This window comes from Symphalangus syndactylus, chromosome 2, assembly GCF_028878055.3.
Source record: "Symphalangus syndactylus isolate Jambi chromosome 2, NHGRI_mSymSyn1-v2.1_pri, whole genome shotgun sequence".
NCBI lineage: Eukaryota > Metazoa > Chordata > Mammalia > Primates > Hylobatidae > Symphalangus > Symphalangus syndactylus.
Window position 1 is genome coordinate 37,641,169 of NC_072424.2, and position 19,578 is coordinate 37,660,746.

Here is a 19,578-nt window from a genome sequence, read left to right on the forward strand (position 1 = left end):
TTGCCGGCTGCAGCAGTAGCTCTCGCCTGCGGGTGGTTTGACAAGGCTGGCGGCGCCACACCAGCGACTAGGTGAGGGGGACCAGGCACAAAGGGGTGGGGGACCTGGAAGGCCGAGTTGATATTGGGGTGCTTCATTCTGGGTCCCAGAACTTCTCCGAGGGAACTGGCCCTGGGTTTTGCGCGGGATGTCGTGGGACCCCTCTCCAGCAGATCCTCCCCGAAAGCTTGGGAGAGGTTCATGCAGCCTCTTTAGACCCGGAGCCGCTGCCTGGAGCCCGCGGGTGTCTGGGGGGCTTCCTGGGCCTCAGCTGTCTGAGGTTCTGAAGCCCTATCCTCGAGGCTCAGCCCACCCCACGCCGCCCCCGCCCTACCCCGGGCCACCCCCATGCCCGCATGTGCATGAGAGAGGTGATGCCATGAGCTGTCCTGACCTCTCTTTTGTCTCACACCTCTCTAAGCCCCAGGGCCCGCAGTAATCCCAACTCCACTCTCAACCTCTACTGAGGACTGGGGACGGGAGTAGATTACTCAGCCTCGAGCAGGAATGAGGGGTGAAAGGTTCCCATCTGCCTTGTATAAAGTTAGCGAGAGTCCACGATGGTGCCTGGACGGGGCAGTTCTCTGGCCTAGGGTGAGACAGGAGGGGGGCCTAAGGCATGGGAGGGCAGGATGCTTAAACCAGCGGGGAGGGGTGGAAGTTTTGGGGGGCAGCAGGGGAAACATTTACACCCCTCCCTCATCCCTGCTCTCCCTGCCCAAGCCTGGAGCTCACACTTCTGAGAGGCATCGCAGACGAGGGCCTTCACGTTACTGAGACCCCAGCCCCGCACAGAGGCTCATGGAGCTCGAAGCCCGCGGGGCTGCCCTCTCCAGAGCTAGCAGATTCCTTCTGGACCTGTAGGGTGTCGCCCTAGCCCAGCCGCCATGGCGCAGGGTTTCGCAGTGGGCTTCGACCCACTGGGCCTAGGAGACCTAAGCTCCGGCTCTCCGAGCTCCCTCTCCTCCCGAGGCCACCTAGGCAGCGACTCAGGCTCCACCGCAACGCGATACCTGCTAAGGAAGCAGCAACGGCTGCTGAACGGGCCCCCCCGCGGAATCCGAGCCTCATCGCCCATGGGACGCGTCATCCTCATCAACTCCCCCATCGAAGGTGGGGGCGAGACCCAGCCACTGTCCTGGGTTGGGGAGGGTGGGGGTAGGGGACAGTGGGAACTCAGCAGGAGGAGGCAGAGCCAGTATGATTGGGGGAATTCAAGAGATAGGAGTCACAGGGAGGTGGCAGGCCGCCTGGGAACCCATACACTCTTCCTCACCTGCCCTTGGCCTCTCCTCCAGGCCAATCCTGTAGGGGTCCAGGGTCGTAGAAGGGTCAGAAGAGGGAGAGAAGGCCACGGCAGCAGGGACAGGCATGCGTGTGGTATGCTAGCCCCAGGTGGGCAAGGCAGGGGATTGAACTGGCCTCTTTCTCCCATGGGCTCTGCCCTTCTCCAGATCCATTGTGTGTACTTCTGGGGGATGGGGCAGGATAAAGAAGGACATCCTCCATCAACCAGTCCATTGTGTGACAAGCTCTGTGCTGGGCTGCGAGGAGTCAGTGCCCAAGCGGGTAGACAGAATTCAGGGCTTCTGTGCTGAAGGAGGGGAATGAAGGCAGCACAGCAAATGTTCAGAAGAGGAGGGTTGAGGGTGGAGAGGGAGCTCCATCAGGAAAGGGGAGACCTAAGCTTATGTAGTTGCTTAATGCCGCTTCATGGAGCACCAATTCTATACCAGCCTTGGGGAGGTGTTACAAGGGACCTAGAGAGAAATCAGGCTCCCTCTTCACCTTCCAGAAATCTATAGTGTAGCAGGACAGAGCAATAAGAACAGCTGGTGGCAGGGGTGAGCTATCACCAACAAAGGCTGGAAGTGAAAAGCATGGAGCATGGTAGGTGGGCACTTAGGAGCCAGCCTGGCTGCAGTGACAGATGTGAGGTGACTAAGAGCTGGTGAGAAAGACAGGACCTAGAATGCCAGGTGCGGAGCCAGGCCCCCTGAGTCTGGGCTTTCTGTGGGCAGGGCCAGATAAATATCTCCAGCTCCTCTCCTCTTTCTTAGCCAGCAGAGCTCCCCTGGCTGGATCCCAGACTGGACTCTTCAGGCCCTGCTCCTCCCGCTCTGACCCAGCAGGGCATCTCTCTTCCCCTCCCTAGGCCACCGGAGCAGGTGGTGTGGGCATGTTGCTCAGGGAGCAGGCTTTCCTCCACCAGTGGCCTGGCACACTCACCCCTGTCATACACCAGTCTATGCTTCACCCTCTGGTGAGCACAGGGCACTGCTGAGGGTCACCACGGTCATTCTGGTGAGGGAGCAGAAGTCCCCAGAGGAGTTAGGAGACATTGGGGAAAAGGGAAGCAGGCACCACATAACCGTCTTTATTAGTCCCATTCTATTAAAAGAACTATGCTATACTCCCTCTGATACACTCTTTCTCTTTCTCTCTCTCTCCCCTTCCCTTTGCCCATGTATGATGCAAGGGCTGTTTATAACGTCTTTTTTTTTTCTTTAAGAGGGAAAGGGTCTTGCTCTGTTGCTCACCCAAGCTGAAGTGCAGTGGTGTGATCATAGCTCACTGCAGCCTCAAACATCTGGGCTCAAGTGATCCTCCAGCCTCAGCTTCCTGAGTAGCCAGAACTATAGGCATGCAACACCAAGCCCAGCTAATTTTATTTTGTTTTATTTTTTGTAGAGACAGAGTTTCACCATGTTACCCAGGCTGGTCTTGAACTCCTAGGCTCAAGTGATCTTCCGGCCTCAACCTCCCAAAGTGCTGGGATTATAGGCATGAGCCACTGTGCCTGGCCTATATCGTCCCTCTAAAGATCCTCTTCCAGGGATTTCATGATTGCTTTCACTCTCTGCCTCATGCTAGTGCCACTGTGCAGCCAAGGAAGCAGCATCTCCTAGCAGTGAGGGACTGAGGAGTTGCTCTGACCACTTGGCTTCTCCTCTGACTGGGCAGGGACCCTCTGAGCTCAGAATTCTCCCCTCTGCCGGAGCACGAATACCTCCCAAGTCACCGCAGCCTGGAACCCTGCCCCATGTTAATATTTAGATCACTCCCGGGGAGTAAAATAACTGATAAGGAATAAACGGTGGGAGAAGGGACATTGCCACCTACATCAGCCCCATGAGATCCCACCAGCTCCTTAAATTCAACTGGTCCCAGAGAAAATGCATTACCTTTAATCCAGGAAAGCGTTACCCTTAATGCATTTCTCCTCACTCTCCTAGTTTGTCCATCCATCCATCCATTTATTCTTTCACTTATTCAAAAAAATACTTATCAAATACCAAGCACTGTCCAACATATTGGAGATACACTAGAAGAGAATTACGAAGTCCCTACCATGATTGAACTTACGGTCTAGTGAAAAGAGACAGATAAATAACACAAATAAGCGAACGACGACAAAGGATGGAAAGAGCCAGAAGGTGATCATCTGATGATATGATAGAATGGTGCTTCTCAAACCTCAGATGCCTCAGAATTGCTGGGAAGTCTCATTCAGGGATAGATTACAGGGCTCAGTCCCAGAGCTTCTGGTCCAGTGGGTCTGTGGTAAAGCGAAAGAATTCCCATTTTTAGCAAGTTCTCAGATGATACTGATGCTGCTGATCCAGGACCAAGCTTTGAGAAGCCCTACAAGAGGGACTCACTGGGAGGAGGGGTAGGACACTCCAGGAAGCCTTCTCTGAGAAAGTGGTGTCTGAGCCAGGAGGGGAATGAGGAAGAGGAGCTGACCTTCTAAAGGCCTGGGCAGGAGCACTGCAGGCAGAGGGGACACTGGAAGGACTTGGCCTCCATGAGGGACAGGAAGATCAGTGTGGCCAGAGCTCAGTGAGGGAGGGGAGGGCGGAGGGGTGGGCAGAGGAAAGCCCAGGCAGGGCCTTATAGGGCATGGTGAGGAGACTGGAGTGCTAGAAGCAGGAACAGGTGTTGAAGTTTTTAATCAGGGAAAAGACATGATCTAATGTAAAAGCTGACTCTGGGTACTGTATAAAGAATAGCAAAAGGGGGCAAGAGTGGAAGCAAGGATAGTGCCGGGGCTGCAGTGGAGCACCTGGGGGAGAGGCTGGGGCAGTGGAGGTAGAGAAGATTCCATCCTTGCAGGGCCCAGGCTCCTGGAAAACCTCAGATTTCACATTCCCTGACCCAGGGCCCTAGGGAGGCCCCAGTGAGGCCCTGAGGAGAGAGGGTTGGTAGCAAGGGAGCAAAAGCCTCCTTGGCTAAGGCTGAAAGTGTTCTGAGATCTGTATAATCTAATCAGCTGGGAAAGCCCTGGCCCCCCACATCTGTCCTGCATCACCCCTCCCCGCAGGCTGCCCTTGGGGATTTCTTTCTGAGCTGCCCTGGCCGTGTCCTGTAACCTGACTTCTCTTAGATCAAACTGAAGTGTGTGTGTGTGTGTGTGTGTGTGTGTGTGTGTGTGTGATTTCTCCCTGTCAAACACCTCTAGAGTAACCCTTACCCATGAAGAAATCTCAGCTTCTTACCTGGGACCCAACTTACCCCTCTAGCCTTCTTGCTTTTCTGTAACTGGAAGGCCTCCTCAAGGGCCCACAGCTGAGCCTCCCTGGCTCTTTCCCCCTCATTAGTGCCCCCCACTTTCCCCCCACCCATCAAAATCCCACCCATCAGAGTCCTTACAGAAACCTTACCTGGCCTGGGCGCGGTGGCTCATGCCTGTAATCCCAGCACTGTGGGAGGCCGAGGCAGGCGGATCACTTGAGTTTAGGAGTTCGAGACCAGCCTGGCCAACATGGTGAAACCCTGTCTCTACTAAAAATACAAAAATTAGCCCAGCGTGGTGGCACATGCCAGTAATCCCAGCTACTGGGGAGGCTGAGGCAGGAGAATCGCTTGAACCCAGGAGGCGGAGGTTGCAGTGAGCCAAGATTGAGCCATTATACTCCAGCCTGGGAGAAGAAGCGAGATTCCGTCAAAAAAAAAAAAATCCTTACCCGACAGGTTCAGCCTTTAGGAGCCCCCTTCCCCGCCTACTTTCCCCAGCGTGATGGAGAGGACCACCTTGGGCACATACATATTGCAGTGTGGTGTGGTTTGGGGTTTCTTTCCCTGTGTAGCCAGGTAGTTCCTAGAACCCTGACTTCCAGACTCACAGAGTCTAACAGATGGAAGGGCCCTCAGGGATTCCATAACATTCCATACAGAGATTTGCTGGGTCCCAGCTTGCATGCCTCCAAAGATGGGAAGCTTACTATCTGTCTTAGAAAATCCCTTCCATTGGCCAGGTGTGGTGGCTCACACCTGTAATCCCAGCACTTTGGGAGGCCGAGGCAAGGCGGATCACGAAGTCAGGAGATCAAGACAATCCTGGCCAACACGGTGAAACCCCGTCTCTACTAAAAATACAAAAAATTAGCTGGGCGTGGTGGCGGGTGCCTGTAGTCCCAGCTACTCAGGAGGCTGAGGCAGGAGAATGGCGTGAACCTGGGAGGTGGAGCTTGCAGTGAGCCGAGATCGCACCACTGCAGTCCAGCCTGGGTGACAGAGTGAGACTCCATCTCAAAAAAATTTAAAAAAATAAAAAAAAAGAAAAAAAGAAAAGAAAATCCCTTCCATTTCAAGGCTGGGGTGGTGGCTCACTCCTGTAATCCCAATGCTTTGGGAGGCCAAGGCAGGCGGATCACGAGGTCAGGAGTTCAAGACCAGCCTGGCCAATATGGTGAAACCCCATCTGTACTAAAAATACAAAAATTAGCCAGGTGTGGTGGCACACGCCTGTAATCCCAGCTTACTTGCGAGGCTGAGGCAGGAGAATGACTTAAACCTGGGAGGCCGAGGTTGCAGTGAACCGAGATTGCATCACTGCACTCTAGCCTGGGCGACAGAGCAAGACTTTGTCTTGGGGAAAAAAAAGAAAGAAAACCCTTTCTATTTCTAACAGCTGAATGTTTTAGAAAGTTTTTCCTTAAAAAATCTGCCTCTGTCTAATTCCACTGTGTGAGCAAGAGTGCTGCAGGCAGGTTCTGTTTACACAGATGAAAACATCTAATGCCTTCCACAGGGTAGCTCTACAAGCATTTGAAGATAGAGCTAATATACTAATTTATGCTGCAAGCTGATGAAGCCAGACACCTTCAACCATCCCCCATAGAACAGAATCCTGAACCTTCTTGTCTGTCCATCTGACTCTCGGAGTATTAGAATTGTTTATTAATTTGGCTTACCCCAGGCCCATGGGCATGTGAAGCTCAGAAAGCAGTGATACACACACACACACACACACATACACACACGCACGCACACACACGCACAGATGCACACATATTAGGAAGGAAGGAGACCAGTACCTTTTTTTTTTCTTTTTTCTTTCTTTCTTTCTTTTTTTTTTTTTTTTTCTTTTGAGACAAGGTCTCACTCTGTCACCCAGGCTGGAGTGCAGTGGTGTGAACACAGGTCACTGCAGCCTCGACCTCCTGGGCTCCTGCCTCAGCCTTCCGTGTAGCTGGGACCACAGGCATACACCACTACACCTGGCTAGAGAATAGTGTCTTTAGCGTAGAGTCCTGTCCCGCTGATGTCACCTTCTTTCACACCTTCCTGGCCCATGGTCTCAAAATCACTCAGAGGGGGCAGGATATGTGGCTCACACCTGTAATCCCAGCACTTTGGAATGCCAAGGTGGGAGAATTGCTTGAGGCCAGGGATTTGAGGCCAATCTGGGCAACAAAGTGAGACCCTGCCTCTACAAAAAATTTAAAAATAATCTAGGCACAGTGGTGTGTGCTTGTAGTCCTAGCTACTTGGAAGGCTGAGGCAGGAGGGTTACTTGAGCCCAGGAGTTTTTGGCTGCAGTGAGCCATGATCACACCACTGCACTCCAGCCTGGATGACAGAGCAAGACCCTGTTTCTTTATAAAAATCACCCAGAGGGGCCTTAGAAATGGGCTGACCTGCCCCACTGCATTTAGGCCCCCACGTGCCTGTGCGACTGTGCCCAGCAACCTAGCCTTTGCAGGCCCCAAGTTGGGGAAGCCAGGGGCCCTCTGTGCCCACAATGAACATGGGGGCATCCCTAAATCCCTGTCCTCACAGCCAACAGTGATGAAAGTGACATCATCCATTCAGTGCGGGTGGAGAAGAGTCCAGCAGGGAGGCTGGGATTCAGCGTGCGCGGGGGCTCAGAGCACGGCCTGGGCATCTTCGTCAGCAAAGTGGAGGAAGGCAGCAGTGCAGGTAAGCGGAACCCCCAGGCCAAAGTCCAGGCTTAGGATGTGACTCCAATCTCAGTGAATGGCAGGGGATGCTGCTGTCAGGGACAGACGGAAGAGTCCCCAGCTCTGGAGGACCTGATTGATGGGGAGACAGAGCCAACCCTCACAGCAGAATGGTTTAAGGGACAGATCCCTAGGCACTGGGAACACTCAGCCCCTGCTCTGACAATCCTCACTCTGATTGAGGAGCTCAGTTTGACCCCAGGGAGCTCCATCTGATGGGGGAGGCTCAGCCCCACCCTGGGGGCCCATGCCAGCCACTCCCATCCTGTGGTGCAGAGCGGGCTGGCCTGTGCGTGGGGGACAAGATCACGGAGGTGAATGGGCTGAGCCTGGAGAGCACCACCATGGGTAGCGCCGTGAAGGTGCTGACCGGCAGCAGCCGCCTGCACATGATGGTGCGGCGCATGGGCCGTGTGCCGGGCATCAAGTTCTCCAAGGAGAAGACCACGTGGTGAGCAGCAACTCCCTCATCCTAGCCCTGGCCTTGCCCCAGCCCGCCCCAGCCCACCCCAGCCCTACCACCACCCAAAACCCACTGGCAGGAGAGGCTTCTGCTCCTCCTGCTCGCTGGCACAGGAAACGCAGGGGATCCAAAGGCCTGAGTTCAAAATAAGGAGAGGCCGCATCTCTCCCCTGCCCTCCTCCAATAGCTCTGCTCTCCCAGATCCCAGTGGTTCTGCTGCTACATTGCTGCTGCTCCTGCTGTGAAACCCAGAGGCAAAACACCACCTCTCCACAGGGGTGCTGTAAGGATTAGAAATGGGGCCTAGCCTGGGCAACATAGCGAGACCCCTTCTCTAAAAAAAAAAAAAAATGCCAGGCACGGTGGCTGAAGCCTGTAATCCCAGCACTTTGGGAGGCTGAGGCAGGCGGATCACCTGAGTTTGGGAGTTCAAGACCAGCCTGACCAACATGGAGAAACCCCGTCTCTACTAAAAATAAAAAATTAACCGAGCGTGGTGGAGCATGTCTGTAATCCCAGCTACTCGGGAAGCTGAGGCAGGAGAATCGCTTGAACCTGGGAGGCGGAGGTTGCGGTGAGCTGAGATCATACCATTGCACTCTAGCCTGGGCAACAGGAGTGAAATTCCATCTCAAAAAAAACAAAAACAAAAAAAAACTGGGCATGGTGGGCATGTGCCTGTAGTCCCAGCCATTCAAGAGGCTGAGGTGGAAGGACTGCTTGAGCCCAGGAGGCTGAGGCTGCAGTGAGCCATGATCACACCACTGCACTCCAGCCCGGGTGGACAGAGCAAGACCCTGTCTCAAAAAAAAAAAAAAAAAAAAAAAGGAATGATCCTGGCACATTGCAGCTGCTCAATAAAAAGAGGCAATAAGGCTGGTTTCCCAGTTAATGAACCTATGCCCCACTGCAGGTCTCAGGCCTGGGGAGTCCCCCAAAGGCAACCCCCACTTTCCCTGCCGTTGTTAGAGCTGCTGGGAGGGTGGTGGGTGGCAGCGGATGGAGGACCCCACCTGAGGGCCCCCTGCTGTTGTCCAGGGTGGATGTGGTGAATCGGCGCCTGGTAGTGGAGAAGTGCGGTTCGACACCCTCTGACACCAGCTCAGAAGATGGCGTCCGGCGCATCGTCCACCTATATACAACCTCCGACGACTTCTGCCTGGGCTTCAACATCCGTGGGGGCAAGGAGTTTGGCCTGGGCATCTACGTGTCCAAGTGAGGGCTGAGGCAGGAAGTGTCTTGGGGTAGAACTGAGAATGGGGTCTGGAGTGGGGCCTAGGCTGGGATGTGGGGATGGTCAGCAAGTGAGGCCTGGCCAACCACCTGTCTCAGTGAGGGCCTGGGAGGGGGTGGGAAGCCCCAGTAGGAGGGTCAAGGAGCTTGACTGGTGCAGTCTTGTGTCCAAGAGAAGGGGGTCTGGGGTGGGGTGATGGAGGGCAGGCCTATCAGACTGATGCCTGTCTGGCCTCAGAGTGGACCATGGTGGGCTGGCCGAGGAGAATGGCATCAAGGTGGGGGATCAGGTCCTGGCGGCCAATGGTGTCAAGTTTGACGACATCAGCCACAGCCAGGCCGTGGAGGTGCTGAAGGGCCAAACGCACATCATGCTGACCATCAAGGTGGGCAGAACTGTGGGGGTAGGGAGGTGAGGCCAGAGTAGGGGCTTCCCAGACCACCCTAGTTCTTAATTATGCTCTGCAATTTATGACGTTCCCACAGCCACTAGAAGGTAGACAGGCATAGTTCTCATCCCTGTTTTGAAGAAGAAGAAACAGATTTAGAGAGGCACAGCAACTCACGAACAGGTCACTTACTCAGCTGGTCAGTGGCTGGGCGTGGTTCCAGTCCTGCTCCCCACAGTGCTAGAGTGGTGCCCCTTTCTTATGAAGGGTGGAGGCCTAGGGTTGAAAGGAACAAATGTCTTGCCCAGAAGGGAGGGGTGGTGGCTGTGGCTTTGGACAGGACCTGGGTGATGGGCATCCCTAGGGCATACAGCTAGGAGGGCTGGGCTGGGGCCAGAGGTTGGATTTCACGGGAGGCGGCTGGATTCATTATTCATGTGGGTCTCACACTTGTCTGAGGATCAGGTCTTCTCATTCTGGCTCCTGGAGGATGCCACCTCACTCTCCCCTGGTGCCCAGCCCTGGCCCCTGCTCTACCCTTCTGCTTCCCCAAGTCTTCACTTGGGGTGAAGGCTTCATTGGGTGCCTCCTCTGCTGCCCTCCCCCACCCATTTCTACCTCTCCCCCATTCCATTTTTCCTTTTCCTTCCTCTCAGATTATCCCAAACATCTCTCCTTACTCCCATTCTGCCCCTCATTCATTCAACAATATTTTTGAGCACCCTCTATGTGCCGGCCACTGTGCCAGGTACTGGGGCTACAACAGTGAACAGGACAAATAAGTTCTCTGCTACTGGAGGGAGACAGACCAATAAACTAGATGCTTGCAGATAGTGACAAATGCTCTAAGGAAATTAACAGAGAGATGGAATGGAGTAATTCAGGAAGGCCCCTGTATCTCCGGGTCAGGGCGGCCTCCAGGCAGAGTGAACAGCAGGTGCAAAGGCCCTGAGGTACAAAGGAACTTGGCATGTTCAGAAAGAAAGTGGCCTGTGTGACCAGAACATGATGAATTTGGAGGACAGAAATGAAGTTGAAAGTTTATGCCCATCCTGTCACCCCCGCCCCATTCTCACTCTCCCTCCTCACTGCTCCCCCTTCCCTCCTATGCCCACCATCCCCTCCCCAGGAGACCGGCCGGTATCCTGCCTACAAGGAGATGGTTTCTGAGTACTGCTGGCTGGACCGACGTAAGTGGCTCAGATCTCCAAGGTTGGAGAGAAAGGGCTGAGGCCTGAGGGTGGGGCCCGGATCTCTGAAGAAGAAAAGGGCCAGGCTCAGTGGCTCACACCTGTAATCCCAGCATTTTGGGAGGCCAAGGTGGGAGGATCGCTTGAGCACAGGAGTTCAAGACCAGTCTGGGCCATGTAGGGAGACCTTGTCTCTACAAATAATAATTTAAGCCTGCCACGGTGGCTCATGCCTGTAATCCCAGCACTTTGGGAGGCTGAGGCGGGTGGATCACCTGAGGTTGGGAGTTCGAGACCAGCCTGACCAACACGGAGAAACCCAGTCTTTACTAAAAATACAAAATTAGCCAGGCATGGTGGCCCATGCCTGTAATCCCAGCTACTCAGGAGGCTGAGGCAGGAGAATTGCTTGAACCCAGGAGGCGGAGGTTGCAGTGAGCAGAGATCGTGCCATTGCCCTCCAGCCTGGGCAACAAGAGCAAAACTCCATCTCAAAATAATAATAATAATAATAATAATAATTTAAAAATTAACTGGAGTGGTGGTGAGGGCCTGTGGTCTGTGCTACTTGGGAGGCTGAGGTGGGAAGATTGCTTGAGCCCAGGAGTTTGAGGCTGTGGTGAGCTGTGGAGCTGTGATTGTTCCACTGTACTCCAGCCTGGGTAACACAGTGAGAGACTGTCTCAAAAAAAAAAAAAAGAAAAGAAAAGAAAAGAAAAAGCCTGGCACGGTGGCTTATGCCTATAATCCCAAAACTTTGGGAGGCTGAGGTGGGTGGATCACCTGAGGTCAGGTGTTCGAGACCAGCCTGGCCAACATGATGAAACCCCATTTCTACTAAAAATACAAAAATTAGCTGGGTGTGGTGGTGCATACCTGTAATACCAGCTACTCGGGAAGCTGAGGCACAAGAATCGCTTGAACTCAGGAAGTAGAGGTTGCAGTGAACTGAGATCACGTCACTGCACTCCAGTCAGGGCCATAGAATGAGACTTTGTCTCAAAGAAAAAAAGGAAGGAGAAGGAGAGGGAGAGGGAGACGGAGAGGGAGAGGGAGAGGGAGACGGAGAGGGAGAAGGAGAGGGAGAGGGAGACGGAGAGGGAGAGGGAGAGGGAGAGGGAGAAGGAGAAAAGGACAGGAACCAAGACCCTTCACACAGTCTAGAGCTATTTCTGGGCTCCCCTCTGAGAATCTGCGGATAAAATGCAGGCTGTCCTAGGGTCTGGAGTCCCAGTGGGTGATTCGAGAAGTGACATGCCTTAGGTCAGTGGCAGCATCTCAGAGCAGCGGGTTCCTCACCACTGCGGTTCTAACCCAGGCTGCTGCCTGACCTTGCCTCCTCCACCCCTAAGCCCAAGGGTGGTCTGCAAGCCGGGCAGGGCCCTGAAGCAAGCCCGCTGATCCCTGGCGTCCCTACTCCCTGCAGTGAGCAACGGGGTGCTGCAGCAGCTGTCCCCGGCCTCTGAGAGCAGCTCCAGCGTCTCTTCGTGCGCCTCCAGCGCCCCCTACAGCTCGGGCTCCCTTCCCTCGGACCGCATGGACGTCTGCCTGGGGCGGGAGGAGCCCGGCAGCCGCGGCCCAGGCTGGGGGCGGGCCGACACAGCCATGCAGACGGAGCCTGATGCGGGAGGCCGGGTGGAGACCTGGTGCAGCGTGCGGCCCACAGTCATCCTCAGGGACACCGCCATCCGCTCGGACGGCCCCCAGCCCGGCCGCCGCCTTGACTCTGCGCTCTCTGAGTCCCCCAAGACGGCTTTGCTGCTGGCCCTCAGCCGACCCCGGCCCCCCATCACGCGCTCCCAGAGCTACCTGACCTTGTGGGGTACGTGGGGGATGGGTGGCTGCTGCTCCCTCCACAGCCTCTGGTCCAAAACCTGTCTCACACCCTGTCCTGGGCTCAGACCTCCCTTTGCCCCAGGCCTTGACGCAGCCCCTGCCCAACCCAAGCTCCAGGCTGCTCAGACCCTGCTGTGGGCTCCACTTTAAATTAGTCCTGGACCCCACATTCACCCTTAGTCTCAGCCCCTGTTCCCCGAACCAGCCCTAACCCCAACTCCTGGATCTTGGAGTTCCCAGGCCTATTTAGACACACAGTCGCTCACACACACGCACGCATGTGTGCCCTTCTCTAACTGGGCCTCAAGGGAGATTCCTTACATAGCCACAGCTGTGCGGTGGGGAAAAGGGTCAGAAAGTCGGAAGAGGAACCGCACTCCCACCCCGGCATAGCTGCAGATCCTGTCTGCCCTCTCCTCTCCCTTCTCTCTGTCCCTCCCCACACCCCTGCCCCTCGTCCTTCCCTTCTGCCCACCCCTCCAGCTCCCCCGGTTGCTCCCTCGTGTCTGCAGAGGAGAAGAAGCAGCGGAAGAAGGAGAAGTCGGGGTCTCCTGGGGAGAAGGGTACCCTGCAGCGCTCCAAGACGCTGATGAACCTCTTCTTCAAGGGAGGGCGGCAGGGGAGGCTAGCACGGGACGGGCGCAGAGAGGCCTGGACACTGGACAGCGGGAGCCTGACCAAAACTTGCCCTTGCCTGGACATAGAGAAAGGTAAGTAGTGGGTTGATCAAACAGGAAGACAAAGTCAAGTCCACTAGCTTCGGCATCCAGCAGTTCTGAGTTGAGATCCCACACCGCCTCTTACCAGCTGAGTCCCTACTCAACCCCTGAGAGCCTCAGTTTCCTCATGAGTAAAATGGGGGTAATAATACCTATTTCTTTTTCTTTCTTTTCTTTTCTTTTCCTCTTTCTTTCTTTCTCTCTTTCTCTTTCTTTCTTTCTTTCTTTCTTTTCTTTCTTTCCTTCTTTCTTCTTTTTTTTTTTTATTTTGAGATGGAGTTTTGCTCGTTGCCCTGGCTGGAGTGTAATGGTACCATCTCAGCTCACTGCAACCTCCACCTCCTGCGCTCAAGCGATCCTTCCACCTCAGCCTCCCAAAGTGCTGGCATGACACGTATGCATCACCATGCTCAGCTAATTTTTTTGTATCTTTTTGTAGAGATGGGGGTTTCACCCTGTTGCCCAGGCTAGTCTCAAACTCCTGGACTCAAGCTATCTACCCGCCTCAGCCTCCCAAAGTGCTAGGATTACAGGCGTGATCTACCACACCTGGCCAATCCCAACTACTCTGGAAGCTGAAGCAGCAAGATCACTTGAGCCCAGGAGTTTAAGACCAGCCTGGGCAACATAGCAAGACCTCGTCTCTAAAGAAAAAAAAAGTAAAAGAAAAATAAAGCACATCTTGGCTCAGCTGCTGATTTAAGCTGGGTCTAAACATCTGAGCAACATCATCAGACATCTGTCCCCCTCCCTCTCTCCCATGCGTTGGCTTCGCTATTGTGGGGCTTTGCCGACTTGGGGGTAAGATGGCCTCTATTGCCTAGCAACCCCAGGGGAAAGTGCTTCTCCTTAAATAGTTCCAGCTGAAGTCCCAGGGTAAGCTCTCCCTGGCCCAGCTGAGATCCTGTGCCATGCAGAATAAATCGCTGTGATGTGGGAGAGAAAGTGCTTTTGTTGGCCAGCCTGGGTCATGTACCCACCCTGGAGTACACGGGCTAAGAACAGAGTGGGGTGGGTCCCCAGGGGAAAATCAGGGTGCTGTTTTCAGAAGAGGGGGGTGGATGTCGGATCAACAAAACAACCAGAGAATGAGGAGCTGGACGCTGCTTCGCCCTGGGGTGGGATGTTCTGGGGTCTCAAGGTGATTGTACCATGGGAGAGATAATCGCTTCGAATTACAGCTGCCTGGTCCTTCTCCGTCAGCGCATCTCTCTTCCCACAGTTCCCAAGGCCCTGCCCTCTGCTGGTTCTCCTCCCACCTCTCTGACCACTCCTCTATCTCCTTCCAAGGCTCCTCTTTTTCCCTCTGTCCCCTGAAGGTAGGTACTTCTCCAAGCTCTGTCCCTGAGGTTCTTCCCTCCATACATTTGCTTCCAAGTGAATTTGCATAAGCAGTGCTCAGACTGCACCCTCTCTTGATCCAAAACCGTCCTGACTCCCCGTTGCCTATGAAGGAAGTCCATAGACTGAGCATTGCCTTCAAGCCCCTCAGGGCCAGGCCTCTTGCCTCCCTATCCCACCTACTTCCAGTCTGAATTTTCCATTCCAGCTTGTCCTGAGCCCTCCTGACCCCCATTTTCAGACTGGGGGCCAAGGCCTGCAGCTGAGCCTCTTTCTTCTTCATAGCAGGGGGCGTGGGCCCAGTGCAGAAGTTTGTCACCTGGAGACTGAGACGTGGTAATTCATGCATCCCTTTACCAAGGCCTAGTTTACAGTAGAGCAGCAGATAAGGGTGCATGCTGGGGGCTAGCTAAGTGGCTCTGGACTAAACTCAGTCAGGGTCAAGCATGGGGGATCAGGCAGCTAGAATGGTACATGTTGGGGGCAGCTAAAAGAATTGGACTAAGCTTACTAGGAAAGATAGAGTGGCAGACAGATATTGGGGTGCATTTTAGGAGCTTGTGTTGGGACTGCCAAAGATATATTTGGGGGTGATGAGGGAGCCTGTGCTGGGGCTCCAGTGGGGAACAGACTACTATGACAGTGCATGTTCAGGGGGCCCTGGGGGCACTGGGCTAAGGCCCCATTAAGAAACAGACTGGTATAGGGGTCCATGTTGGGGCTGAGGGCTGGGGTTTGTGCTGCATTGGTGGGCAGGTTGCTGTGGGCAACCATGGTGGGGAGCATATAGGCTAGGCTAGGTTTCTGCCCCAGGCACCTGGGCTCTCAGCTGGCCAGTTCTGGGGCCCAGCCCTGCTGAGGGAAGCCCCTCTCCCCTCCCCTGATGGCTCCTGCCCTGCAGACCGAGAGAGGGGCCGGGCCCTGCTGTCTGCCAGGTCTGGGAGTCCCTCCAGCCAGCTGCCTAATGTGGATGAGCAGGTTCAGGCCTGGGAGAGCCGGCGGCCCCTCATTCAGGACCTGGCCCAGAGGCTGCTGACTGATGACGAGGTGCTGGCTGTCACCCGCCACTGCTCCCGGGTAAGCCTTCATCCCATCCGCAGCCCTGGCACATGGTCCTTCAATCACCCAGCCCATCATTCATTCAGGCCACTGTCCACTGACCAGTGTCTAGGCTTGATGCCAGGAGGCTAGTGGTCAGTAAAATCAGAAGTCACCCCTGTCACACACACACACACACACACACACACACACACACACAAACACCTGCCAGCTCACAGGAAGAAGAGCTAGAAAATCACTAGAACCTAAACGCCCATGGTGATGAGTCACATGAGGAGCTGTGAAGAAAAAGAACATGAGAGGGTAACCCAGGAGACACACATTAGATGGTATGGGCTGGGAGGCCCTCCTAGAGGAGGTGATATTTAAGCTGAGAAGAGAAGGAGCGGACAGGTGCCAAGTGGAGAAAGTGAGTCCCTGCAGTCACCTGCCTCTGTCCTCTCTGAGCCTCCATCCTTCACTGCATGCCACCCTCTGCTCCTGGGTCAGCCTGCAAGCCTGGCTTCATGCCAGGTCCTCTCCCCTGTTGCCCAAGTAAGTAATACTTTGCCTCCCCCAACACCTAAACTGTTGTTCTCTGTTCCCTTCCACTTCAAAGAGAACCAGAGGGCCCCAGGGTGGGGAGAGAGTCAGATTTGAAGGAGTCCCTGGGGCCCATCTGTTGGGGAGGCTATGGGGCACAGCTCACTCACTCCAGGACTGGCAGGTCCTCTCCTGCCCCTGTCTCAGGAAGGCCTGGGTGTGTACACTGGGCTCTTTGTGAGGAGTCTGCACACTGTGTGTGAGGGCAAGCTGGGAGGTCTTGAAAAATTGTTTGTGGATTCCCTCACCCTTCACCGTACTCAAAGTGGGGCTGTGTTTTATGTCTGTGTGGTGTGTGCACTGGCGTATCTGTGGGGTACCTAGTTTGTGTTGATATGACTGCATGATTGTGTGTGTGTGTGTGTGTGCATGTGAACAAGCATGTGTCTGGCTAGCGTGTGTGTGTGCGTGTGCATGTGTGTGTCCATGCATTGTCACCTGGAGACTGAGACATGGTCATTTATGCATCCTGTTACCAAGGCCCGGTTTGCAGCAGAGCTGCAGATGAGGGTGTGTGCTGGGGGAAGCTAAGGGGCTTTGGGCTAAACTCAGAAAGTGTCACCCTCAGCTCCCAGGGCTAAGTAGGGCAGCGTGTACCAGCCTCCAGTGGGCCTGCAATGTAGGCTTTGGCCACGAGGTGGGGCTCTGGGACTCTCTCTTTGGCGGCTCCTTTTCCCTCATCCCTCCCTTCTCCTCTGCCCAAACCTCCCACTGTGCCCCCATACCACCTGCCGAACTCAACCACCACCCAAACCTGACCCAAGTCCCCCATACCAACAGGTCAGACCCTCTGCGATGGAGCCCTGGCTGAAGTGATGAGTAAAGTTCTCCTAGTGACTGGGGCATGTAGCCCTGAACCCCAGGCTTCCCCTCTCTCCCCATGTAAGCCATCTCTCTACAGCTGCTAGACCAGGAATCAGAAACCCCTCTCTGGTTGGCCAGGCGCGGTGGCTCACGCCTGTAATCCCAGCACTTTGGGAGGCCGAGGTGAGCGGATCACCTGAGGTCAGGAGTTCGAGACCAGCCTGTCCAACATGGTGAAAGCCCATCTCTACTAAAAATAAAAAATAAAAAGCTGGGCGTGGTGGTGGGCGCCTGTAATCCCAGCTACTCGGTAGGCTGAGGCAGGAGAATCTCTTGAACCCTGGAGGTGGAGGTTGCAGTGAGCCAAGATCGTGCCATTGCACTCCAACCTGAGAACAAGAGCGAAAATCCGTCTCAAAAAAAAAAAAAAAAAAAAGAAAGAAAAGAAACCCCTGTCTGATCGCTGTAACACTCCCCAAGCCACCTGGTGACCCATTGTCTTTGGCAGAATAAAGTACACGCTCCCCGCTCTCACATTGCAGGTCCTCCCCGATTCAACTCCCTAACCCACCAACCTCCACTTTCCCATGGCCGCCGCATAGGTTTATACAGGTTACAGCCTGCACAACCGCAGAGACACTACTCACATAGTCACAACCTGTGCAGCAGCTCTGCAAGGAGGCTCTTCATGGACCCCATGGCCACGTTTAAACCACTATCTACTCATTTTTCCACACCACCTTTGCAACACTTTCTTCCCAACTTTTGTGCTGTTCCCTACGTCTATCTTCTAAGAGTCAGTCAAAATACCACCACCTCCATGAAGCCCACTAGGATCTTCCCACCTTCCTCTGAGACTCCCTGTGCCCCATTGCCCATGGTTTGTAGTTCACTGGGGTATGTGACTCATCTTCCCCTCGCTCCCACTAGACCCAGTTCCTGAAGATCTGAGACAGGATCATGGTGCCCCTGCTGCCCAGTACAGGGCCTGGCACTTAGTGGGTACCAAATCCAAGTCCATGAACTTAAAGCGTGTGCACATATGAGGCTGGTTCTGCACCACATGTGTCTCTCCAGACAAAAGGGAATGTATTATTGATATGTGTAAGTGTGAGTCGCTGTAACTGTGTGTGGTTTGGGGCCACACACATCGTTTGTATTGTATTTATTTCCAGATATTTATGAATGACTCACTCTGACCACCAGGGCATGCTCTGTCTCTGTGCTTGTGCCCATAGAAAGTGTTCTATGCGTGTGTGTCCCTGACTCAGTCTCCCTCTCGCCACGAGGGGGCGGTGTGCTGTCCAAGTGGGATGGCTCCCAGTGTTCAGGTCTTCAGAGTCAGTGGGGTGTGGCTGGTGGCATCCGGGCAGTGCCAGGCAGAAGGGGCTCCACCCCGCCCCCCCCCAAGGGAACTGATTGGTGAGGCTGTCTGCAGAGCCGGCCCTTCCCCAAGCCTCCTATTCCAGCCCCGAACAAAGCCTAATTTGTAGGTCTATGTGCAGACACATGCTGGGACAGCCAGGCACACAGCCTAGAGTTTGGCTCAAATTCCTTCCTTCTGCCTGGGATGTGGGGGTGGGGAGGAGAGTCCACTCCCTGCACATCCTTTTCCGGCACCAGAGCAGGCAAGAGTTAGACTTCCCGGGTGCCAATCCCTCTTCACACTTGATTATCTCTGTGGCTTTGAGTGAAGTCCTTCTCTCTGAGCCTCAGTTTCTGCATCTGTAAAACGGGAATAATTAATGCCATTTCTCAGGGTGGTTGCTGAGAGACGGTATGTAAAAGGCTTAGAAAAGTGTCTGTCCCAAAGCTGTTATCGATGCTGTTGCCATTTATTGCAGGTCTGTTATTACTGCAGGCTTCCACCCTGTCACCAAGATCAAACCACCCTGTGGCAGCTGGGGGTGGAGTGAACCTTTCCCAAGGCATGCAGGGCTGGATAGGTCCCTACATGTGTAGAAGAAACACCTGCATGCCCTGGTGTCCCCCTCACTCAGCTCTGGAAGTCCCCACTGCTGTCTGACCTGTGGTGCCTCTATCTGCAGTATGTGCACGAGGGAGGCATAGAGGACCTGGTGAGGCCCCTGCTGGCCATCCTCGACAGGCCCGAGAAGCTGCTGCTGCTGCGGGACATCAGGTGGGAGGAGATTGCAGAGAGGGCTTGGGGGCAGGAAGGGGATCCCTGGTACCACCCCCAACCTCCCAAGGGCTGAAGGGTAACCTGGCACCTCCAGAACTGAAATCCTGCCTGCCCCTCCCACCCCTGCTGTCTCTCGCCCTCTCCCAGGAGTGTGGTGGCCCCCACAGACCTGGGCCGCTTCGACAGCATGGTGATGCCTGTGGAGCTGGAGGCTTTCGAGGCCCTCAAGAGCAGGGCAGGTCAGCAGTGGGGGGCGGGGCTTCTGGGTCCTGAGCCCTGCTGGGGGTGGGGATGGGACCCGGTGGTGGAGAGGGCTGCAGAGATTGCCGAGCCCCTTGAGCTGCGTCCCTCCCGGAGCCTGGCGGGGTGCCTTGCAGCTGACCTGTTCATCTCTCCAACCAGTCCGGCCTCCTGCTTTGAGACCAGCCCGGCAGGACACGCCGCCCAAGCGTCACCTTATCACCCCCGTGCCTGGTCAGTCAGAGTCCCAGAGCCCAGGGAGGGGCACAGCCCTGGGGAGATTAGGGAAAGGA

At 54.8% G+C, this 19,578-nt stretch overlaps 1 protein-coding gene across 1 annotated transcript in view; it reads left to right on the top strand.

Annotated features, from left to right (window-relative positions):
• PDZD7 (PDZ domain containing 7) overlaps nucleotides 1–19,578 on the top strand; it is a 23,587-nt gene continuing 4,009 nt past the window's right edge. Inside the window, exons 1-14 of the mRNA XM_063618139.1 lie at nucleotides 1–71; nucleotides 763–1,152; nucleotides 7,105–7,245; nucleotides 7,563–7,737; nucleotides 8,788–8,964; nucleotides 9,221–9,368; nucleotides 10,501–10,561; nucleotides 11,988–12,383; nucleotides 12,910–13,107; nucleotides 14,743–14,793; nucleotides 15,359–15,534; nucleotides 18,951–19,042; nucleotides 19,193–19,284; nucleotides 19,448–19,519. Coding sequence (XP_063474209.1) covers nucleotides 927–1,152; nucleotides 7,105–7,245; nucleotides 7,563–7,737; nucleotides 8,788–8,964; nucleotides 9,221–9,368; nucleotides 10,501–10,561; nucleotides 11,988–12,383; nucleotides 12,910–13,107; nucleotides 14,743–14,793; nucleotides 15,359–15,534; nucleotides 18,951–19,042; nucleotides 19,193–19,284; nucleotides 19,448–19,519 — 2,005 coding nt within the window. The 5' untranslated portion in view covers nucleotides 1–71; nucleotides 763–926. The remainder of the gene's footprint in view (nucleotides 72–762; nucleotides 1,153–7,104; nucleotides 7,246–7,562; nucleotides 7,738–8,787; nucleotides 8,965–9,220; nucleotides 9,369–10,500; nucleotides 10,562–11,987; nucleotides 12,384–12,909; nucleotides 13,108–14,742; nucleotides 14,794–15,358; nucleotides 15,535–18,950; nucleotides 19,043–19,192; nucleotides 19,285–19,447; nucleotides 19,520–19,578) is intronic.